The sequence below is a fragment of the Euleptes europaea genome, chromosome 3, assembly GCF_029931775.1.
Source record: "Euleptes europaea isolate rEulEur1 chromosome 3, rEulEur1.hap1, whole genome shotgun sequence".
In the NCBI taxonomy this organism is placed as follows: Eukaryota; Metazoa; Chordata; class Lepidosauria; order Squamata; family Sphaerodactylidae; genus Euleptes; species Euleptes europaea.
The window spans coordinates 7,911,516-7,935,988 of NC_079314.1; the positions used below are offsets into that span (position 1 = coordinate 7,911,516).

The 24,473-nt window shown below is 49.0% G+C and overlaps 1 protein-coding gene across 1 annotated transcript in view; it reads right to left on the reverse strand.

The window, feature by feature from the left end:
- Nucleotides 1-13,920: 13,920 nt before the first annotated feature.
- The window catches only part of WDR62 (WD repeat domain 62), a 29,952-nt gene continuing 19,399 nt past the window's right edge, over nucleotides 13,921-24,473 (reverse strand). The window contains exons 20-30 of the mRNA XM_056845953.1: nucleotides 24,332-24,468; nucleotides 23,821-23,873; nucleotides 22,917-23,120; nucleotides 21,937-22,085; nucleotides 21,535-21,662; nucleotides 19,318-19,455; nucleotides 17,243-17,369; nucleotides 16,833-16,923; nucleotides 16,118-16,184; nucleotides 15,303-15,388; nucleotides 13,921-14,187 (exon numbers count right to left, since the gene is read on the reverse strand). Of these exons, the coding sequence (XP_056701931.1) occupies nucleotides 13,921-14,187; nucleotides 15,303-15,388; nucleotides 16,118-16,184; nucleotides 16,833-16,923; nucleotides 17,243-17,369; nucleotides 19,318-19,455; nucleotides 21,535-21,662; nucleotides 21,937-22,085; nucleotides 22,917-23,120; nucleotides 23,821-23,873; nucleotides 24,332-24,468 (1,447 nt within the window). The remainder of the gene's footprint in view (nucleotides 14,188-15,302; nucleotides 15,389-16,117; nucleotides 16,185-16,832; nucleotides 16,924-17,242; nucleotides 17,370-19,317; nucleotides 19,456-21,534; nucleotides 21,663-21,936; nucleotides 22,086-22,916; nucleotides 23,121-23,820; nucleotides 23,874-24,331; nucleotides 24,469-24,473) is intronic.

The window sequence follows — 24,473 nt, forward strand, 5'->3', positions numbered from 1 at the left end:
GACTGAGGCAACAGCCCTCTTGAAGTTCCCCAGATGAATTTTCACTCTGCTCTGACACCTCTGCTTGAGCAGTATGGGGCTACTGACCTATCCTGGAAGGTGCCTTGAAATCCAGGCCTTGAACCTGAGAAGGAAGCAGCCCGTTGTGAAGCTGAGATGGAATCCAGAGGCACCGTTTTTAATCCTCACTGTTCTCACGTATAAACTTGGGCCAGGGAACCTGTTACATAGTCCAGTCCAGGAAGTCATGACTTTAGCCCATCCCACACCCTATTTGATTCTGTCCCCTTCCTATGAAAAGGTAGATTAACTCCAGTGTCTAAGCTGCCTGGCAAAGATGGCAACAGATTTGTTAAAAGTTTGAAAAGAGAAATTAGAATTAAGCACCTACAGACCGCTCTAAGAAACAAACCTACCCGCTCCTCCCCCTTTTTTTTAGCAGATCAGAGGTTCGAACTCCAGTTCCTCATCTAACGTCCACCCACCCTTCAGTAAGAGCCGAACAGAGCCCAAAAGTCACAGCTCAAAACTTCTGGTCTCTGGCCAAGCAAAAATCCAAAATCTCAGCTGAAGCCTGCTGAGCAGGAGCGATTCTGGAGGAGATCACAGCAGAATATGGTCTATTTAAAACAAATCTGCGGGATCTCCTGCCAATTTGAATTGCCATGGTGTGTGTGTGGGGGGGGGTCTGAAAGAGCTGCCCCGGTCTCCTTTGCATACTCAGTGCTCATAACTGCAAAGGAAACAAAGGCTGTCCATCCTCCCTATGCAAATCCCACACTTGAATATGGAGAGGAGAGCAGATGACGGTTACCCAGTCGGTCTCTCTGGCAGGACAGCTGCACGGGCTGGAAATTCACCACAACCTCAACTGAGATACAAGAATCAGGTCAAAAAGCCGTACAGGGAAACAAAAGCAAGGTGAAAATAACTATCGGGTCTAGAATTCAGTGACTGAAATAATACAAGTTAGGCATGTTTGCAGAAATGTTCTTCATTTCTGTTTTCTCTTAAAGAGGGCCATTAGCTAGAATATGAGTACGCAAGTTTTCGTGACGCGCAACAAGAGGCAGGATTTATGTTTTCGATATAGCTTAATATTTTTGATATTGGACACCTTCTTGCACTTGTGAATGGCGTCAGGTTACTCAATGAATGTTGGCCTCACTCAGTGCTGTATTGATTTAAACATTTATCAGCTGCCTTTCTACCTTGTGGAACTCCAGGCAGCTTACGCTGTAGATAAAACAACAATTATTTTAAAAAACATATTCAAAGTCCCCAATTTAAAATCTCAATGAGGGCTGCCAATAAATAAAAACCAGATTAGTCAAATGTGGTCCTGAATAAAGCTGCTTCCTGAAGATAGAACGTTAGGGAGCCAGGCACACCTCTCTGGGGAGGTTGTTCCATAATAGTGGGGCTGCCACCAAAAAGGCTCTCTCTTGTGTGCCTGCCAGAGCGCCCTTGATTGATGGGACTGTACCTGTTACATAGCCTGATCCCATTACCTCCCCAAATGGCGTTAAGTAGTTTTTCCTGACCCAGGAGAAGCTTGCCTGCGCCAGATCCTCCCCACATCTCCCCACAGCGGCATAAGGGACAGACTCAGATGTCCAACAGGAGTTCAGGCAAAGGCTGTCCCACAAAGCAGGCTGAGAAGAAAACCTCGTGAATGAGCCAGACTCTTCCCACTCGGCACTGGGGGCAAGAAGCAGAGTGGAGCAGGGTGGTAGCGTAGAAAAGGCAGAGCCACGTAACGATTAAGAAATATGTGCAACTTCCCATAGCTATCACACGCAACTTCACCATTGGCTCAACTTTCCATTAAATTCAAATGATATTAACACTTTTGAACATAGAACTAAGCTATATTTCAGAAAGGCTATATGCTTTCCCACATCCTGAATAGGAAGGCGAGAGGTAAATAATATAATTACGTCAATTCTTTGATTTGTAACATGTTAACCATTTGGGATGCCAATGGGGAAAAAATTATCCTGAATCATCCCTCAGAGTAAATACTAGAGAAAAATTAATCAACACACAACACAAGCCTTTATTGGCATATAGATAAAAAAATTTGTATTTAAGCAAGGAGGTTTCAATTTGGAAGAAAACCTGACCTGTTTCAAAGCCATAAGGTAAGTATAATATGAATAAATTTATTAAAGCAGTGGCGTGAAAATATCTCCTATGTCTTCTTGACAAGTTAGAAGCTTTTTAATACAGCAGATTCAGTCTGGTAACGTAGCACATGAACTGACACAGTTTGATCAGTTTGTAAGGACATTGGACGAGCAGATATTGTCCAAGATCTATACTACAGAGTCTAAGGTCAGATAAGGGGAAACTCCATGTTCTTAAATGAAATAAAAAAGGTGAAGTTCCCTTGTAAAAGCACCGGGGCATTCTTGACCCATGGGGTGATGTCACCTCCCGACGTTTACAAGACAGACTATGTTTACAGGGTGGTTTGCCAGTGCCTTCCCCAGTCATCTTCCCTTTACCCCCAGCAAGCTGGGTACTAATTTTACCGACCTCGGGAGAATGAATCAACCTTGAGCCGGCTACCTGAAACCAACTTCCGTCGGGATCGAACTCAGGTCGTGAGCAGAGCTTTGGACTGCGATAATGCAGCTTACCACTCTGTGCCACGGGGCTCCATGAAATAACACCCTCGTTATTGTTTGGATCCAGACAAATGGAAATTGATTCATATGAAGGGAATGGAGTTCCAGCACTCAAATAAGAGAGTGATCTGCTTTAAAATGGTACACCAGTAGCACCTAACTTTGACTAGATCATCCAAATGTCCTCTTTTTTTATATATTTTTAATTTTTATAATATAAACAAAACAAACAGATAAAAATAATAACATACAAAATAAACATACAAAAATTATGAGGGAATTTACTGGGAGTGAGAACATACCGGCAGAGGCCTGACTCATGTCAAGAGCCTGGCTCTCGTACCAGACTCTAGCCGCTTGTACGGGCAAAACCAAGAGCAACTCAACACAGCACCTCACATTCTGCCCCCCTTAAGGCCCCACCACCACCTCCGGTTGTAGCTTGTGGGGATGGGCATCGTGGAACTCACGGACCAGACGAGGGGCTGCAACATGTGCGGCTGCCACCCATTCGTCGTGGGCAGGCCCTAGGTGTATCCAGCGGACCAAATAGAACAGCTTCCCCTTCAACTTGGAATCCAACACTTTAGAGACTTCAAGATGAACCTCCCCACCCACCACTGTAGGCACCTCCGGCTTGGGCTGAGGATGGAAATGGGGGGCTGCTGTGTACGGTTTGAGAAGACTGATGTGTAATACTGGATGCACTCCCCGGAGCGTTTTAGGGAGGGCCAACTCTACTGTGACTTCATTGATTACTTGAGTGATAGGGTAAGGACCCACGTACTTGTCACTGAGTTTTTTGCAAGGACGTAACTACCGTAGGTTTTTGGTGGACAGGTAAACCTGATCCCCCACCTTCAACTCCCACCCTGGGGAACGACGTTTATCAGCCTGTTCCTTCTATTTGTGCTTTGCTCTCTCCAGATTTTTCTGAAGCCAAGGCCATGTGGCTTGTACCACCTGTACCCAGTCTTGGACTTCATTTACACCCTCAATCTCAGGGGAAAGGGCTGTGTTACCAAAGGGCCCAAACTCCCTGCCATATACAACCCGAAAGGGACTGAACCCTGTGGAAGAATGAGGAGCATTATTGTAAGCATATTCAGCAAAAGGTAATAGATCCACCCAATCATCTTGGTGATAGTTCACATAACACTGCAAATAACATTCCACCACAGCATTGACTCGTTCTGTTTGTCCATCTGTTTGAGGATGGTAGGCAGAAGATAATCCCTGGGAGCGGTCCTGCCCCGGGAAGAAGCAGCCCCAAGAGGAGCAGATCCAAGCCGGGAGGAAGTAACCCCGAGGAAGGAGCCCGCAGAACTTGCAGAGGGGGCACCGCAGATCGCCGGACAGTACGTCCACCAATCAACCACGGGGCCAAACTTCGATCACCTATATCGAGGCCCGCTGGAGGACCTATACTCCAGGAAGGAGGAACTGCTCCGAGGCCGAGCTGCAGTCACCTCTACCCCGTACCCCCGAGAAGAGGAACGTCGTCTTCTGCAGGAGCAGAACCACGACCTGACTTGACAGAACCGGGAGCTTCAGGACCAGCTGGAGATCCTAAGGAGGGAGATGACGGCACTAGCAGGGACGGTGTGAGGACTCCGATCGTCCATCATCGCTGCGACTACCCTCCCCATTCATTCTCCACGCACAGTTGCCCAGGACCTGCAGATCTCCTTTGATGGGACCTGTGCCCAGTTACTCCACTTTCTACTGCAACTTTCTGGCTTTATGAACGATAAGGTGAGACTTTTCCTTCCGAAGAAGCCCGGGTGCGGTACGCCATTGGGCTTCTAAAGAAGGAGGCAGTAGAGTGGGCGGTGGCCGCGACAGAAGTTAACCCTGTACTTGTGTGCTCCCTTGATGGCTTCCTGGAAGCCCTGCACCGCCGGTTTGAGGACCCTCACCGGGCAGAGAGAGCCAAGATTGCTATGCGCAGATTGAGGCAGGGGTCCCGGTCTGTGCTAGAATATGCCCAGGAGTTCCAGTCCCTGGCGTGCAAGGTGCGAGAGTGGAGCGAAGCCACCAAGGTTCTCAGGGGCCAAGCTCAACTGGCCGATTGGGGAAAAGGAGGCCATGGCTATCAAACATGCTCTCAAGGTTTGGCGCCAGTTCTTAGAAGGGGCGACAGTGCCGTTTGAGGTTTGGACAGACCACCGAAACCTCGAGGCCATCTTGGGGCAGAGGAGGCTCTCAGCCAAACAGCTGAGGTGGGCGGACTTTTTCTCTAGATTCCGCTTCACCATTAAGCATGTTCCCGGGAGGGAGAATAGCCTGGCGGATGGTCTCTCCCGCATGCCGCAGTACAACTGTAGAGTCGAGCGGCCGCTTGGGTCCCTTTTCACCCCGGAACACCTGGGCTTGGACCCGGAGGGGGCAAGCCCGGGAGTTCTGACCCGAGCCCAAGCCCGGGCGGCACCCCCTCACCTGCCCCGGTGCTTCAGCAAGACGGCATGAGCAGTGCCACTCGTCCCCCAGGGGTTTGGACCCGGGCCCAAGCCCGGGCTGCGGATTCTCCACCTCTCCCGGCCCTTCCACAGAGAGAGACTCACAATTCCCCCCCGTTCCCAGGAGGTTCCTGGAGATCTGTCCTCTGCCGCAAAGACCAGGTGGGAGGAGGCTCTCCGCGAGGAACGAGGGGAGGGTCCCCTTGGGGGGGAGGAATCTGGGACCCTGGAAGGCAAGACTTATGTTCCCCAGAAGCTGCGCCGGGAAGCGCTAGAATGGAGCCACAGCTCCAAGACGGGGGGTCACTTTGGTTTCGTGAAGACCATACACCTGGTATGGTGGTGCTTTTGGTGGCCAAGGATGTGCCAGGACATAGATGGTTTCGTAAGGTCCTGCCCAATAAACGTCTCATGGGAAAGCCCCCTGGACTGCTGAAACCCCTGGAGACCCCGGAGGCTCCCTGGCGGGTGATTGGTATGGACTTTGTAACCAATCTCCCTCCTAGCCAGGGGAAAACCGTGCTTTGGGTCATCACAGATCTGTTTTCTAAGCAGATCCACCTTATTCCATGCGAGGGGTTGCCCTCAGCCCACAAGTTGGCCCGCCTATTTGTTCAACAGATCTTCCGCCTGCACGGTTTTCCTCTGAAGATCGTGAGCGACAGAGGCTTGGTGTTCCTGTCTAAATTCTGGCAGGCGTTTTTGGGAATTGTAGGGGTACAACAGGGTTTGTCGTCAGCCTATCACCCCCAGACAGATGGGCAGAATGCTGTTGTTGAATGCTGCTGTTGAATGCTACTTGCGCTGCTTCACCAATTATCACCAGGATAATTGGGTCGACCTGTTACCCCGGCGGAGTATGCCTATAACAACTCTGTGCACTCTGCTACTGGGCAGAGTCCCTTTAAGACCATTTATGGGATGGAATTCGACCCTTTGGGGGCGGTCCCCCTCCCGCCGGGAGGCAACCCTCCGGAGGTGGCGGCATGGTCTAACACCGTCAGAAATACTTGGCCGGGACTTGTTAAACAGTTGGACCAGGCTAAGGAACGATACAAGGCGCAGGCTGATAAACACAGAGCGCCTCAGTGGGATCTAGTGGTCGGGAAAAAGGTGTACCTTTCCACCAAGAACTTAAAGTCCCTGCGTCCGTGTAGAAAACTGCCAAAAGTACGTGGGTCCGTTTACCATATCCCGAGTAATCAATGAGGTCACTGTCGAACTGGACCTCCCCAAAACTCTGCAAGGGGTACACCCCGTGTTCCATGTGAGCCTTCTGAAGCCCTTTTCTCCCGCTCCCGGTTGGCACCCCGAACCCCCGGCAGCGACACCCATCATGGTACAGGAGGAACAGCATTTTGAAATTTCCAGGGTCCTGGACTCCAGGCTGCGGAGAGGTCAGCTGGAGTACCTGGTGCACTGGAAACACTTGAACTCAAGTCACGATGAGTGGGTCGCGGCAGAACAAGTGAACGCCCCCTCTCTGATCACCGAGTTCCATCAGTGTTGCCCCGACAAATCTGGGAACCCGGGGAGGGGGCCTTTGGAGAGGCGGGATGTCAGATAGGGCTTCTGACAGCTCCGGTCCCAAACAAGATGGTTTCCCCACAAACAAGATGGAGTTCTCTGTGCACTCCTCCCCCCCCCCGTTTTGCACACGAGCTCCGGCCAGGGATTTGCAATTGTATTGGGACCTGCCCGTGTAAATCTCTGATCTGATATCAGGCCCGCATACAAAGCCGAGAGCTCGGCCATCTCCTCCACTGATTGCTCTTAATTGTTTCTGTTTCAGTTTTACTTAAGTCGTTACCGGCAGGAAACGACTACATTGTCTCTTTGTTCCTATAACCCTATTGTATCAGCCCTATATATGTATCCTCTCCCACCCAGTCATGTATTCCAGCCTTGTTTGCCTCCTTACTGAAATCATTGACTTTCGGAATAAATCTTTGAATCGCTGCTCTGCCTGGATTCGAGTTCTGTTGCCTGAAACGCCATGCATTTGCTGAAGCCTGGCATTGGCTGATAACTTTTTGGACCCTTTCAAGGCCTCCAGATTTTTGTGATCGGTCCAGACCTCAAAGGGGACCTCAACCCCCTCCAGGAAATGTCTTCAGACAGTGAGAGCATGTTTTACGGCCGCCGCTTCCTTTTCCCAAATAGCCCAATTGATCTCCGCCTGGGAGAACTTTTTAGAGAATTAAGCGCACGGCTTCAACTGGCCACTTTCATCCCTTTGCAAAAGGGCACCCCCCATGGCAACATCAGAAGCGTCCACCTGTACCACAAAAGGCTTTTCGCAGTCGGGATGCACTAAAACGGGTTTGGACGTAAATAGCCGTTTGAGCGTATCAAACGCCTGCTGACAATCTGGGGTCCACAGCAGTTTGGCGGACGGCAAAGTAGTGGCCGCCCCTTTCCCTTTCGTGCGCAAGAGCGAGGTAAGGGGCAAAGCTACATGAGCGAAGTTTGGGATGAAGTTCCGATAGAAATTAGCAAACCTGAGAAATTGCTGTAACTGTTTGCGAGTAGTGGGGGCTTCCCACTCTACCACTGCTCGAACCTTCTCGGGATCCATCTCCAGTCCTTGATGGGACACCACATACCCCAAAAAGGTAATGGACGGCTGATGAAAGTCACATTTGGACACCTTTGCATACAGTTTATGGGCGCGCAACCGCTTTAACACCTCTTGTACTAAAAACACGTGTTCCACCATAGTTTTGGTGTGAATAAGAATATCATCCAGATAAACAATAACTCCACGGAACAACGTCATGTAAGACCTCATTAATCATTTGCATGAACACACTCGGAGCCCCCGTTAATCCAAATGGCATCACTAAATACTCAAACATCCCAAAGCAACAAGAGAAGGCCGTTTTTGGTTTGTCCCCTTCTCTAATTCTGATGCGATGGTAAGCTTCCACTAAGTCCAGTTTAGTAAAAATCCGGCCTTCCTTCAAATGTGCGAGCAGGTCTGGAATGATAGGAAGGGGGTAAGCATTAGACTGAGTGACTGCATTCAGTCTACGGAAGTCAATACAGAGCCTCAAATCCCCCGTTTTCTTCTTCACGAAGAAAGCGGGTGCAGAATAAGGCGCCTTGGAGGGACGGATGAACCCCCGTGCTAAATTGGCATCCAGATAGTCCCGTAACACTGTCTTTTCCTTAGGACTCATTGGGTAAATTTTCCCTTTTGAAAGTTTACCGTCTCCCACCACTTCAATCGCACAGTCAGTAACCCGGTGGGGGGGGGCAATTAATCACACTCCCGGACATCAAACACGTCAGCAAACTGAGCATACTCTTTGGGGAGTTGGGGCGAATGAGTCTTGATCGATGGCGACCCCGTCAAAGCGGCCGCCTGGTCTCTGAGTGCCCTCTCCCGCCTGTGTCGGTCACATAGGGTGTGCGGGAAAGTGAGAGTTCATTCCTTCCAATCTATGGCTGGATTATGACTCAGTAGCCAGTTCATTCCCAACACGACAGGGGCCTTTATGGGGGCAATAGTGAAATAGAGCTGTTCCCAGTGTTCCCCCATGCCCAGTATTACCCTAGCCGTTCGATGAGTGACTGGCCAACCCTTGAAGTCGCTACCGTCCATTTGGGAAAACTGTATGGGCTCTGGCAACTTAACTCGTTTAACCCGTAGCTCTCGGGCGGTCTCCTCACTTATTAAAGTCTGAGCATAGCCAGAATCAACCAGAGCCGCTACTCGTAACAGAGGTCCCCCTCTGGGCAACGTAAGGGCAACCTTCACGTACACATTGTCCTCCTGTTCGCTTACTATGACTGGAGCTCCCTGCTCAAGGTCCGGAGCGGTCTGCTGAGGAGCCCCCTTTACAGCAGACCGACGGCGTTTTTTGCCGGGGGGACCCAATCCTCCCCGTCGCTAGAGGAAGGAGAGTCGGAATTTGTAATCCGCGGCTCCGATGAGCCCAAAGTTTCGTTTGTATTCCGTGGCCCCGATGGGCCAGTAGCTTTCGACGGTTCCTGGTCAGACTGCACCTGGAGAGCCGAGGAGGTACTCCGTCTCCCTGGTACGCTGCTTCGGCGACAAGACTGTCCCTCGGCGCATGCTCTTTCCGGTTCTCCTGCCTTTGGCTGAGATGGTCCCGGCTTCACGGCACGGGACGGGCATCGGGAGGCGAAATATCCCATACCACTGCAAACGAGACAGGCCCCACTCTCAAAGCGCTTGCGACATTCCGCTACTGACTGCCCCCCCCGGAGGGAAGCGAGAGTCCTTCGAGGTGCCTGGCCTGTCTCCACGGGGTTTAGCCTCTCGCCCCGTCCTCTGCTTGGACAGGTACAACAACTGCCTATGGTTTTCGATGTCAGCCGCGTGCCGGACCCAGCCCTTCACGTCCGGAGGGTTTCCTTGCATAAAAGCCCAGTGCTTCAATTCAGGATTAAGTCCCTCACGGAAATACTGCACCCGGGTGGCTTCACTCCAGTCCAGGATTTTACTCGAGAGTAGCTGAAACTCGCTAGCATATTGCACCACTGATTTAGTCCCTTGGTGCAGCTGCAGCCAAGCGGTCTTGGCCCGCTCCCCCCGGTGCGGATCCTCGAACCGGTTCCGGAGGGCTATCATGAAGTCATCAAGACTTCGCAACACACGGGAGCACAATTCATACTGCTGTACCATCCAAGCTGCCGCCTCTCCCTGCAGCAACGAAGCAACATATTGCACACGGCTTTCATCCGAAGCGAAAGTCCCTCCTTGCTCCCACATGAAAACATCCACTTGGATCAAAAAATACGACGACAGGTCGCTCGACCCATCAAAGGTAATCTTCAAGTCCCGCTGCGCCAGTGTAGCGGGCCGATCCGGCGGAGGGGGCGCCGCGGGTTGTCCGGCCCCAACGGGCGCCGCAGGCTGCGGCGGGTTCTGTCGCAAGTCATCCAACTCGCGGGCCATGTCTAGCATTGCGGCCTGCATGGCGTCCATCCAGTCGGTCATCTCCTGCCGCTCCGAATGCCAATGTTGATGTTCCTCCTCCATCTGGTGCTGCCACACCACTTCTTTCCGGGCCGGGTCCTCCTTGAACCCAGCACCCGTAAATCCAGGTCTCCGAGCCCGTGTATCCACCCCTGACACCGCCCAGTGTCGAGGGGACACCAACCAGGCACTCACCCGGGTAGTCTTTGACTTTGTGCCCACACCAGATCCAGAGCCGGCCCCGCTGGTAGTTTTCCCCGCCGGCTTCTCCCCTTTGGAGTCAGGATCGGGCTCCCCCGGCACAGTCTTGCCCTCGTCCTTCTTGTCATCTCCATCCCCTGCCATGGCTATCCAAACGTAGGATAGGAGCAGAGGCCGGAGCAGAGGACTAGCAGCTTAATGTGAGGCTCTCCAGCCGCCCTGGGCAATTCCCAAAGAGTCACTCGCTCAGACGATCAGGTCAGAAGCAGGTAAACTTTATTGTAGAAGCAACAGGCCCATCCAGGCACTCGCAAAGGCAAAGCTGCTAGTGACTACTTAGAAAATACTGCATAGTTTTAAACATGTCTACATCACAGGTGTATCACCCAGAGGCCTGGGAAAGGGATTGATAACACAGTCTTGGGCAGGAAGGCAAAGCAGACATCAAAACAAAGGACTTGCTCGTTGGCAGTTGCTTGTTAGCAGTCAAGGACACGGGGTGGGGGGCAGGGAATTACTGGGAGTGAGAACATACCGGCAGAGGCCTGACTCATGTCAAGAGCCTGGCTCTCGTACCAGACTCTAGCCGCTTGTATGGGCAAAACCAAGAGCAACTCAACACAGTACCTCACAGTGGTGGGCGCAGACACAAAATGGCTGTCACAGGAGGCGGAGCCAGCCACAAGATGGCTGCGGTGGCTTACCTTCAGTCATGCCATGAGGACCCTTGTGCTGTGGTGGCAGCTGTTGCCAAAGCAGTGTTTTTCTAAATCTGCACTGCCAATCAAATTGCCAATGGCCAATCAGAAGCCTTGCTGGGCAAAAGCCCCACCTGTCCCCACTCACTTTCTAAAAACACTTGGTGGGTGTCAGGAATGGTTTTCGTGGGCGCCATTGGACTCACAGGAACCACATTGGGGACCCTTGTTCTACTGCATGATTTGACCTCTGCGAAAATGGTATTTTAAGGTGGCAGGATACAACCGACGTTGCCTGGCAAATCAGAACAGTTCTTATAGATGGGGGAATTGTTATCAATAGCCAAACTAACAGCAATTCATAATTCTAACATTTCACATGACAAAAATGGCAACGATTGGTTGCATTAAAAAAAATCCTTAAGCTGTTAGAAATGGATGAGAATGGAATAACTATAACTGTGTACATGCTCTTCCTTCTTTTGTTTTTAATTTGTGAACTAGACAGGTTATTAAAATATTGTCGAAGGCTTTCACGGTCAGAGTTAATTGGTTCTTGTGGGTTATCCGGGCTGTGTAACCGTGGTCTTGGTATTTTCTTTCCTGACGTTTCGCCAGCAGCTGTGGCAGGCATCTTCAGAGGAGTAACACTGAAGGACATGTCCGGATAACCCACAAGAACCAATAGACATGTTATTGGCTGTGTATACTGGTTGTGATTATGTATTCTGTTTTAATTAAAAATAATTTTAAAAGGAAGCAGGACAAGCTGCACCTGCCAGATTCCGTCCTCCTTCTCTTGCCTAACCTGCTTAGCCCTAATTTGGCAGTTGCTGGTCACACCCTAACCCGTTATTTCAGAGAATTTCATTAGCCAGCCCCTCGGGCTAGAATCCTTGCTTGAGCGTCCTTCCCTTGCTGGGTTTTTCCGCTTCTCGTTCCAGACGCTCACGGCTGCGGCTCCAGTGCTTAAAAGCAAACAAATCAAACAAATCTCTCCATTCAAACAGACATTTCCATGTCTCACTTGGCGCTCGGATTTGAATAAACCTGTTTCTATGGACAGCTTTCTGAGCAGTTTGATTTTACGCAGTCACTGTCTCTTTTTGGTTAACAAATCATGCCGGAGAAGAGTTCAGCTGAGGGCTCTCTCCAAATACCCTAAGGAAATTGCCTTGCTGGACCAGACCTCCTTCCTGCAGGGGCGGCCCTCTGGACAAGGAGATCTCACAGCAGAAGCACTTTGGGGGGTGGACTTTGGGGGGTGGGGGGTGTCTCTGGGTCAGTTCAAGTAGCCTGAAACTCTTCACAACACAGCATCAAGTGCCTGATGCAGAGTGGAATGTTAGTCAGCCTGAAATCAAAACTATATTTACATGTTGATTTCAGATTTTTTTTTAAACTAAAGCCAGATCCAGAAAGATAATGCCTGAGACTTGATGCAGCTTAGCAGTGAAGAATATCAGCTGGGAAGCCCCCGATTCAAATCTTTCTTCAGGTAAGCACTCCCAAGCTGACCAAAGGCTTTGCCGTCAGGTTCAGCGGTCAGACCAGTTGTTCCCATATGGGAACAATAACCCTGGTCTACCTGCCCAGCCTCTTGTAAGAATTTCTGAAATATTGCTTGCAAAAACACTCTGAACACCAATTATTATTATGCTAATGTGTCTTTCAGTCTCCAGCGTTTGAAATGAAGAGCTTAACCCGTTCGCTTTTCTCCTACAGCTGGGGACTGGGTTAGAAGCTGGGTGTGGCACCCATGCACACTCACACCACACATTAGGCCATATCATTTCAGACTGCAGCGGATGTAGCAGAGGATTACCCTCCCTTACCCACAAAGATTTGTTTTTTTCCAAACAGAGGGCTATTCAAGCAGTGAAAGCTGTTGAAGCTTCATCTCCCAATGCAAGCACTGGGACTTTGCAGAAACAGAACTTTTCTGCATGGGTTATTTCAGCTGGTTCTGGCCCTGTCCTGCTTCAATTTATCCCGATATCCACATTTTTGTGCCTTTAGTTTCTGCGTCTTTTTTGTTGTTTCCCCCCCTGGTATTTTCTCCAGTTCTTTTGGGACCACTTTTACCCTAGTCTTTTTCTGGAAGCTGATTTTGAGTCGCCTTTTTCCAGGTGTATAATGTTTCTGTTGGGTTTTCTTTGCCCTGCCCACTTTTTGACAATTGGACTGTTGTCTTCAGGGTGGCAGGGGGAGGAGAGGGAGTGGTTTGATGATGACATGTGGTTTTGTTTTTATTTTTAAAAAGCAGCATTAAAATTATCAACATACCATTGTGATGACTGTTTAAGCAGGTCTTATTAAATAAGTGTCTCTATCCCCCCTCACAGAGGTATAACTAAAAAGGCGACTTTCTGCAAGGGATGGGACGGAGATAGAGACTTACTTTAAACAAATAATTAGTAAGCAAAAGCTGGGAATTCAGAGAACCTGCTTAAACTGTGCTCAAACTGATTCCAAGGATTGTGTGGATTGCCTGCCAAGAAAATCAGGAGTAAGTCAAGCCATGCAGAAAAGGCCATAGAACGGGCACAGCTCTGCTTCAAAAGGAAACGAAAACAATTCCCTGCTTTAGTTCTGAGGACTTTATAAAGAAAGACACATGCTCTTTTCAGTGCAAACATTTTATTATTTAAAACACACACTTTTTTTGAACAAAATAAAATAGTTCATCACATACGCCCACTTTCAGAAAAAGCTTGACTTCTGCAACTACCCCTGCTTAACTTGTTCTCAAAGCTTTTCATGAAATCTGACCCCTTAAAAAAGCTAAGACAAATAGAAATTGTTGCTTCCGGAGGACAAAAACCATAAAACATTTACACACAGAGAAATGCTAGTGGTGACCTTGTTTTGTCCCCAAAGGACTGACTCCTCAGGAGTTACACAGAAATGAGCGTCTCTCGAGGGCAATAATATTTGTAAGTTTGCGGGTGCGGAGGGGTCCTTCACCTGCTGGAGGTGCTTCAGGCGACGTCTGCTTTGTTCCTTTCATCCAGCCTTTTCTCAACCATTTCCAGCAGCGAGTCAGAGTAGTGCTTCAGAAGGCAGTGGGTCTCGTCGTCTTGGAGACGCCTCAGCCCCAGGCAGGAGCTGTCTGTGGCTGTGGCCACGTCCAGGCTGCCCCTCACAGCTCTCGAGTCCAGTTCCTTTCTCATCCAGCAGGAAGTCCTCAGCAGCAGCTCCTTGGCCTGGAGGAGCTCTTCCCTGCAGGAGTCTGGGCAGGAAGCTACCTATGGAGGAAATCAGCGCAAAGCTTTTATGGCTTCTTTTCTGCCTCCAGCACTGCCTTCCTTTGCTGGCTGCTGTAAATCGAATGCAGGCATTGCGGGAGCACAAAAGCAGCACTGGAGAGTCTGTGACTGGGCTGGGCACCTGCCAGTCCCAGGCCAAATCCAACCCCAAGAGCCAAGCAGCTGCCAAGCCTGTGTGGGAGTGAGGAAGGAATTTCCTTGGATTTACACCTGGTTCTCTGGGGTGGTTGTGAGAGGGGGCTGGCCTTGCCCACAGGCCAGTGAGTACCAAAATGGGGTATATGCATATGGAAGGAGTCCAGACCTGAATGGCCCAGGCAGGGCCAATCTCATCAGATCTCAGGAGCTAAGCAGGGTTGGCCCTGGTTAGTACTTGGATCGCAGACCGCCAACGAAGTTTAACGAATGGGCAGGCAAGGGCAAAACCATCTCTCTCTGTCTCCTGCCTTGAAAACTCCACACACACAGGTAATTCGGCTGTGAATTGATGGCACTTTCCACCACCCTGGAGTGAGGAAGGACATTCTGGTGATGGGTTCCACATCCCCGACTGTTGTTACCTGAACCACAATGGTGCAGTACCAAGGAAACCAGCCAGCTGCTCCGCCCCCTTCCCCAACACCATCAGAAAGAAACCTTCTTTATTATCTTTTGTCCTGCATCCTTCGCCAGGTTCAAAGCTGCTACCAACAAAACTAAATGCCCAGGGCAACAAAAGCATCAATTTCCAAAGCCAACAGGACACAAGAAGGTCATTGGAACAAGCCTGTTATGCCGAACTTCCACTCAGAGGCAGTTCCACAGGATAGGTGCAGCCCCAGAAAAAGAGTGCGACCCCACTGGGGGTGGCCAAACCTGGCCTTGTGGTGGAACCACAAACACCACTTGCTGAAGGGGCCTCAGCTGGCTTGTGGGCTGATACAGGGAGAGGCGCCTCCTTCAGGCACGCGAGTTCCAGGATGTGATCGGTTTTAAAGGTCAGAACCGGCGTTGTGAGCTGAGCCAGGAGACAAACTGGCAACCAGTGGTTTCAAGGTGGGACACCCAGATTTCAAGAAAGAGGCTCCTATACTGCTGCCTGCCTCATATCTTACCTTATCATAAAGATGCAAAGTTTCTTGAAATTTGGAGCGTAGAGACTGCAGGTTAATTTCAAAGCTTTCAATGAGAACTTGTGGTTCTGAGGACAGAAAAGAGGATTCATTTATCATTTTTATTTAAAACCTGCCATTTGTATCAGAGTGCTCTAGGAAGTACAACAGTAAAGCCACAATATAAAGTACCAACAGCAGCAACCATTAACAAAAATCACAACAAAATACAGATCAGCCACACAAATTGGTAAAAATAATGTTTGTGCCAGATCAATGCCTTGATAGAGCAGGAAAGTTTTCATATTTCACCAAGGGGCAGGAGGGGTGAGACCAATCTCTAAGGTTGTGATACAGTTTGGAAGCCATGGATAAGAAAGCCCTGGCTTATATACATGCCACTCTTGTCTCATCTACAGAGGGTGCATAAAGCCCCCCCACTTAAATCCTGGGCTCAGAGGGGTAGATGAATTTTTTCAGATACTCCAATCCCAAACCACTTATGGATTTAAAGGGTCAGCAACCACACTCTCTACTGGGCCTGGAAACAGAGTGGGAGCTCGCGCAATTGAAACGGCACTGCATTATGCGCCAGTTTGATTTTCTGGACCTTTTTCAGAGGTAGCCCCACAGAAGATGCATTCAAGGCAGAAACAGAACCAGCTGCACCCTTTCAGACTCAAAGGGTCATAAAAGTAAGTTGAAGGATAAAATCAACCCTCTCTTTGGATAATCAACTGGTGCTACAGAGATCAAAGTTTCCCCTTATGCAGCACAGCACAAACCACCAACCCAAAAAGCACTGCCAAGTTTCTCACCTGAAATACGGCATGTTTCAGTATCTGGCTTGTCCTTCAGCTCAAATAGAAGTCCCTCGGGAGGTTTCTAAAACCAATTATTGCCCAGTTATAAATCAAACCCACAAGGGCTCCAGCTTCTACTTAAATTTTTAAAAAGAGAACACCCTTGTCCTTATCTTTACAAAATGCAAACTCATTCCCAGGCAAGCACATTCATGTCTTCTGGCACTCTACAGAGATGCAGGGGATCTGAGACAAAGATTGCTCAAGACCTTTCACAAAAACTACAATTCCCAGAGGTCCTTGGGGGAAGCAGTTAAGCTGTTCTCAGACCTTCAGTCTGTAATGTAGATGTGCCTCTCCCATGACGTGACTGCATGGGAGAGATGGTTCTGATATTCCTGGAAGACATGAGCAGGCTGCCTCGTGCTGGGTCAGATTGTTGGCCAATCTATCCCAGTGGTGGCAGGGGCTCTCCAGGGTCCACTACACGCCAGGGGCTGCAGAATGGAATCACCCAACCCACTGGTTCATTTGGGACTCAACAGATCAGTGATACTCACTCACAGCAGAGTGCGCAGCCAGCAGGTGGTTGCCACCTTGAAACAGCTGCTGCTAGAGAAACAGGGAACCTGCAAGCCTCCCTGGAGTGCCAGGGCTCATGCCCAGAGTGGAAGGAAACATGGCTCTCTGTGAGCTATAGAGGGAAAACCACCGTAAGAGATCAACCTGCCTCTGCAGACTTGGGCTGTCTGGGTGTCTCTTCTTTGAGCTGGTCTGGAACACCCCAAGCGAGCTGTGCAGGCGGACACGCCCTTGGAAACCTGCGTAAGCACAAGCATCATGTTCACATGGATTTTTGGGTTACTTTATGTATTTCTATTTATTTAATTCATTTGTACCCTGACTTTCTCCCCAGTGGGGACCCAAAGCAGCTCACCTCCTCTCTTCCATTTTATCCTCACAACAATCCAATGAGGTACGTTAGGCTCAGAGAGCATGCCTGGCCTAAGGTCACCCAAGCAAGCTTCTGTGGCATGAGCTGAGATTCAAACCCAGGTCTGGGACTCTTAAACACTACACCACACTGGCGCTCTACTTTACATAGTTAATTAATTTCTATAAAACAGATCATCCCCCAACCTGCTATTTTTTTGGCAGCGTGAAAGAAATCTGGCAGAAATACTCAGGCGAGGGTTGAGAAAGAGGGCGGCCTCCTCCTCTTCACCTTCCGGTGGCTTCAAGTCCTTCAGTGTCCCGTCAAACTTTTCTGTATTGGTAAAAGAAGAGATAGCAGCTTTCTGGAGTTCACAAAGCAGGTGGGCAGGGGCAGCTGGCCCCCTGGCCTTCAGACCTGAGGGGCTTCAAGGTCTAGGGCTCCCCCTGCAAGAGTTCAATGGGGAGAAGGTGGTGGCAGTAGCGGTGCACTTCTCAGCAGGTGCACCAGTCTTGAGTAGGGTCAGACAAGGGGCTTGCTCTTTCAGGGGGCTGTTGAAACTCCATCAAAATACAGTGAGGGGAAAAAGTATTTGATCCCCTGCTGAATTTGCCCGTTTGCCCTCTGACGAAGAAATGACCAGTCCATAATTTTAATGGTAGGTCTACTGTAGCTGTGAGAGAGAGAATAACAACAGGAAAAACCCCAGAAACCCAGAAAACAAAAGTCAGAGATTGATGTGCATTATAATGAGTGAAATAAGTATTTGATCCCCTTTCAACCAGCCAGAAGTCAGGCTACCTGGTATCTTCACTGAGATTAGAAGCACCTGCTATAAGGGAGAGGTCTTACCTGTAATCCCAGCTCTTTACAGTACCTGTACAAAAGACACCTGTCGACAGAAGCAATCAATCCATCAGATTCCAAACTAGCCACCATGACCAAGACCAAAGAGCTGTCCAAGGATGTCAGGGACTAGATTGTAGACCTGCACAAGGTTGGACTGGGCTACAAGACTATTGCCAAGCAGCTTGGTGAGAAGGTAACCATAGTTGATGCAATAATTCGCAAATGGAAGAAACACAAAATAGCTGTCAACCTCCCTCGGTCTGGGGCTCCATGCAAGATCTCATCTCGTGGAGTTGCAATGATCATGAGAAGGGTGATGAAGCAGCCCAGAACTACACGGGGGGAACTTGTCAATGATCTCAGGGCAGCTGGGACCATAGTCACCATGAAAACAGTTGGTAACACACTACGCCGTGAAGGACTGAGATACTGCAGAGCCCGCAAGGTCCCCTTGCTCAAGACAGCACATGTACAGGCCCGTCTGCAGTTTGCCAATGCACATCTGAATGACCCAGAGGAGAACTGGGTGAAAGTGTTGTGGTCAGATGAGACCAAAATCGAGCTCTTTGCCATCAACTCAACTCGCCGTGTTTGGAGGAGGAGTATTGCTGCCTACGACCCCAAGAACACCATCCCCACCGTCAAACATGGATGGGGACATATTATGCTTTGGGGGTGTTTTTCTGCTAAGGGGACAAGACACCTTCACCGCATCGAAGGGACGATGGACGGGACCATGTATCATCAAATCTTGGGTGAGCACCTCCTTCCCTCAGCCAGGGCATTGAAAATGGGTCGAGGATGGGTATTCCAGCATGACAATGACCCAAAACACACGGCCAAGGCAACAAAGGAGTGGCTCAAGAAGAAGCACATTATGGTCCTGGAGTGGCCTAGCCAGTCTCCAGACCTTAATCCCATTGAAAATCTGTGGAGGTTCAAGTAGCTACACATCAGCCTCGAAATCTTACTGACTTGGAGAGGATCTGCAAAGAGGAGTGGGACAAAATACCTCCTAAGATGTGTGCAAACCTGGTGGCCACCTACAAGAAACGTCTGACCTCTGTAATTGCCAACAAGGGTTTTGCCACTAAGTACTAAGTCATCTTTTGAAAAGGGATCAAATACTTATTTCACTCATTATAATGCACATCAATCTCGGACTTTTGTCTTCTGGGTTTCTGGGGGTTTTCCTGTTGTTATTCTGTCTCTCATAGCTACAATAGACCTACCATTGAAATTATGGACTGGTCATTTCTTCGTCAGAGGGCAAACGGGAAAATTCAGCAGGGATCAAATACTTTTTCCCCTCACTGTAAATCCCAAGGGCTGCCGCCAAACTGCACCTTGAGAAACAGCACACATTCGTCTCGCAACGGGGTTTGCAGAAGGTCGCTGGGGGCTTGCACAGCCCGGGTGCAGAATGCGGTACCTTCACTGTGGGCATCAGCCAGAGTCTCAAAATGGTGCTTGAGGTATTTTTCCTGCTCCGGGGTTTGGGGCAAAGAGCTGCTTTTCTCATCCAGATCAGTCAGTTCTGCTTCCACTGCAGAAACTAGAGACTCTTGGTCTAAAACCAAGAAAAGAGAAAGAGGATCAGAGATTAGTTCAGAGTGCCCCTCTCGCAAGGTCTGCTGGGCCAGGTTCTGGGTTCTGGCCCTACCAGCACTATTTAGCCTATTCCATGACCCCTTGATTGTCTCTTGCCCTTTCCTTGCTTCCCTTTTGGCTACTGCACACCTCAGCAGTTTAGGCTGGTTGGGGAGAAACATCACAAGAAAGAAAAGGGACAGGGTCCTCTGGGAAACCAAGACAGCCCCAGAAAAAAGACCCAGATAAAAGCACAGACTGTAATGAAAACATGAAGCTGCCTTAGACTGAATCAGCCCCTCAGTCCATCAAGGTCAGTATTGTCTACTCAGACCGGCAGCGGTTCTCCAGGGTCTCAGGATGAGGGTCTTTCACATCAACTCCTACCAGGGATTGAACCAGGGACCTTTTGCATGCCAAGCAGAGGCTCTACCTTTGAGCCACAGTGATATGACAGTGTAAATAAATATGAAATTGCATATAAGACAATATAACATGTCATACTTAAAGGAAGTTGCATCCTGGAAGCAAAGAAAGGAGAGTCTGGGGCAGAGCTCTGACCACCCACTCCGGTCTATTTCTGGCCCCTGTGGATTAGGTTTTTACTGCTACGTAGATTTGTTGTATTTATAACCTGTCACTTTCTCATACTGTAAACTGCTTTGAGTCTGCAATCAGTGAGAAAAGTGAGTCTCCAAATAAAGATATTAAGTTGGTTTTAAAATTTTGTGCTCATATTAACTAACTCCAGTCACCTGTGTGATCCTTCTCGACGTAGAGCCATTTCTCTGGCCAGATTTAATGTTTTGCCATCTGCGCTACTCGAAGGCAGATTTCGGAAAATCCCTCTGTCTGACCGGCTTTGCCCTTGTGGCAACAATTGTATTGAAACGGTTGCTCATGTCTTATTTTATTGTAGTTTCTACACAGAATATCGTAACGAACTTTTAAGCCCCCTGTTGGTTAATAGACAGAAAGTCTCAGATTCTTTTAACGTTTCCTATTTATTGAACAATCGTTCGCCCCATATATTGGAGAAGGTGGCACAGTTTTTAAAGTTTGTTTTAAAAGCCCGCCAAACGGTTAATTAGATGGTAGTATCAACAAACAGCGCTATTTGATGTAACTGTCTTTTAACTGTTCCATAAAGGGCACTTTTTAAGATCTCCATTCCTTTTGTACCCTTATTGTATTATGCTTTTATGCCAATAAAGGAATGATGATGATGAACTAACCTCCAGCCATTTTTACAGCTGTTCCTGAAGGATGAAAAATATTAAGCTCTACTTGATAAAATTTTGGCAAACATATTATTAAGTAGTGTTTTGCAATTAGCTTTACATGTGGGTAAGACGTACCAGTTGTATTATGCTTGCGTATAATGAGATGCAGCTTTTCGACATGATGCTGTTATTACATTATCTGTTCTCTCTCTCTACAAGAAGGAATAACCAATCTGAGCACAGAGATCTGAAGAGGCTCTTGCACAAAACGCGTCCAAGGCCCGTGGGAAACATCAGTCATATTCACCAATTCATTACATTTACAGCCAGGCTTCAGCAGGACCTGCTACTATGTTCCACAACACATTTTTACACTGTATGAGTAGATTCATATTGTATGGGTCACAGCTGTATTTGTTGTTCAGTGTGGCATGTTATATAGTCTTAGATGCAATTCTGTTTTTACTCACACTGTCACATTGCTGATTCATTCAATACAGCCTGATGCTTTTAGTTGCATCCTTTATTGTGGGGTTGTCAGGGGAGAACCATCCCCACTCCTCCAGTGCAGCTAGCAGGATCACCTTTCTAAGAGTTAGGGTGACTCTGCCAATGGATTCCCCTCTGGGTCCTCAAAGAGATTGACAATCATCCGCATAGGCATTAACCCTTCTCTGGCAGAGAGGACCCCTGGCCAACAGGCTTCAGTGAACCAAGCCAACATCAGACCAACACCTCATGCTGGCTGTGCTTTGGTCACAGGAACTGTGAGGAATCCACAAGTGGGCAGGGGAGAACGCCCCCCAGGGTTAGCAAGGCATCGTTTAGAACCTTACCCTCCTGTGGCTGGCCATACAGAGATGCCTCCGAATCCAAGGAAATGGCAGAGGATGTGTTATCTGGCTGCTTCTCTGGCGTGTCCATCTGAAAAGTCAGCTGAAGACACAAGTCTTTCCCAGGTCTCCTTTCAAAGAAGAAACAGAAGTACCAGAGCTTGTTGGGAAAGTTTTCATTCGATGGGTCAAGCTTATTGAACGCAAGAGCCGGGATTTAGTGGGCAAAGGCAATACAATAACAGCAACCAGCAACTGCTTTTCCGTAGGAGAGACTCTCCAAAGCCCGGGCCTGCTGCAGTCAGTCTTAAACATGTTTACTTACCAGGAAGCCCTGCAAGGATCAATGGAACTTGCACCTGGGCGCTTAAGGCTGAAGCCCCAGGCAGTTCAGGAAGGACTAACCTCTTGGCCTCCACGAGATCCTTGCTCATCTGCACAGACAGACCACTTCTGTCTGCTTGGAGGGAGTCAAGCTCTTGAGTGGCCTCGTCTTCAGAAGTCAGATCTGGCTCTTTGAAGTCCTCCATTACGGTGCCAGGAGTGCTTTCCGTCTGCAAGGCATAGAAAAAAGCCCATTCTTTTCTTTAAGAATGAAATGGATTCACACACTTTGCCCACAGGACATAAACATGACTCCAGGGCAGGCTGCAGGAAATTCAGGAATTCGGAACCAGAAAGCAAGGGCTGCTGGACAGGTATCCAAAGTATGCTGATAATCAATAGATGGCCTCAAGCACCAATCAATTCATACACTCATTTTTGAGTGCATGCTTTGCAGGGAAGGAGAAAGTCCTGGGTTTTCCAGTTATAGGACCTGACAGAAGATGATGGGAAAGATTCCTATTTGAAACCCTGGAGAGCTGCTGACAGTCCGAGTAGACAATACTGAGCTCGACAAGACCAACAGACTGACTCAGTATAATCTCAGCTTCATGTGATCCTTTGAAGGCAGCTTTAATGGGAGGAGAGGAACAAGGGATTGCCTCACACAGCAGTTTGAGGGGATCATTATGTGTCAGGCAGGCAAAAGGCAGATCTGATCCCCTGGGGCAAAATCCACCAGGAGGACTTCCCCTCTGCCAGCCCTGTGGAAATGAATAAGCCCTGTCTGGCTGGGTGGGGGAAATCACACCCTTCCAGAGAGATGGAGGCTTGCTTCAGTAGTTCAACAAAGGAACTCTGTACATGCTCAGAGGCATTCAATTAATATGCTCCATGGATGGACCCAGCATAGAAAACTGCCTGTGAGACTTCCCGTCAGTAAGCCTTGGGACTCTGTCCCTGGAGTCTATAAGGACTCCCAGTCTGGTTCTCAGGCTGGGGGAATGCCAGGCAGCCCCCTTCAAAGCAATTTGTGAACCACATACGTCGATGCTTCTCACCTGCGAGAGCAGCCGGTCCACGTTGCGGGGCTCCAGCTCGATGTCATTCACGCTGTCGTTTTTAATGGGGGTGAAATAATTAGGATCCGCACCCAGCATGGTTTTGATAGGCTCCCGGTCGGCACGTTCAGCCCATCGTCCTTGTGGCTGATAACATGCCCTAGAGGCTGAGACCGTGCTGTCTGAATTATCTACCTCACCAAGCTAGAGAGAGAAGACAATGTCCAGGGGTCTCAGTTGCATACACCAAAAATATCAAGAAAGAAAGATCACACACAGCATCTGGGTTGGACGGCATCCTCTACAAGGATTTGACTATAAGCATATTCAGATTCACTTGGAGATCTCTGAGTTTTATTATTTTTTACACTCAAGGGGTTAATCTCCTGTGGCATTTTCCTCTCTTTTGGAGCCAAACCTCAGCTCACATTCTCCCAAGCTGGCCCTCTGCTGCCTGCTTTGAGGAATTAAAGCCAAACTTGGACTGGTGCCTCCCAGCTGCTGAACTACTGTGGGCTGAGGGATCAGCACTCCCTCCTGTCGCTCTCTTCTGGACTGCAAAATCTTGTGACCTGCCCTTATTTAAAATATTTATATCCCACCTTATCTCCTTAGACTGCAATTAAGTCTTGTAGTGGCACTAAGTTAAACCTGGTTAGTCTGGCAGCAGAGCTGAAAAGGAATCCTGATTAGGCCTCACTTCTGGGTCATAGGGGCAACAACATTATGCTTGATCATGATTAAAACCAGGAGAGGAGAAAGGGGGGTGGGAATCCAGAGCGCACAAACTGAAGTTAAGGAGAAGTACGCACGCCCCAGGACATGAACCCAAACCAGCTAGCAACCCTTCTGGCCTACACAATTCCTCAGCATCTCCTTGGCCTTATGAGCGTATCTTACTTACCAGTCTCTTTGCCCACATGGGCAGTCTGCCGTTGGTCAGGACACAAGGAGGACCTGGAGAACGGCAGAAAATACTGGGGTGAGCAACTGGCAGCCATGTTCAAAATTTCATCCATCAGCAAATTAGAACAAGGAAACCTATTTTTCCACATTTAATTATTTCTTTTTTTAAAAAGGGAAATGCTTTTAAGCAGAGCAGGGTATATAAAGACATTTTGCCTTCTGAATCTGTAAGGACTAGAAACGTGGGATTTGTTCTGAAGTATTAAAAGCTGAGCACAGACTCTCAGGATTCAGCTACTTTTCCTCCTTGAGCCTCAACACTGACCTGAAGCAAGAGGAGAGCAGAAGGCCATTTCAGTCTTGTAGGTGATACAGTTCATATCCTGAGCCTTTCAGCAGAAGGGGCTCCGTTTCCGTGCGCTTCCTCTCCAAAGCCCAGCCTGCCTCCCTTCTTAGGCCTACTTCCATCCCTCTTCCAGTAGCCTCGGGAACCAGTGGTGCCCCCATACCTGTATCCGATTCCTCTTTGGTGGGAGTGTGAAAGGATGTTGTTTCCTCCTCTCTCTCGTCCTCGGTGTCGGAGTCAGCTGGGAGGTCAGCACCACAGGAAGTCCTTCCACTTGGCATGGTGATGTAGGTTTCCCGCCTGCA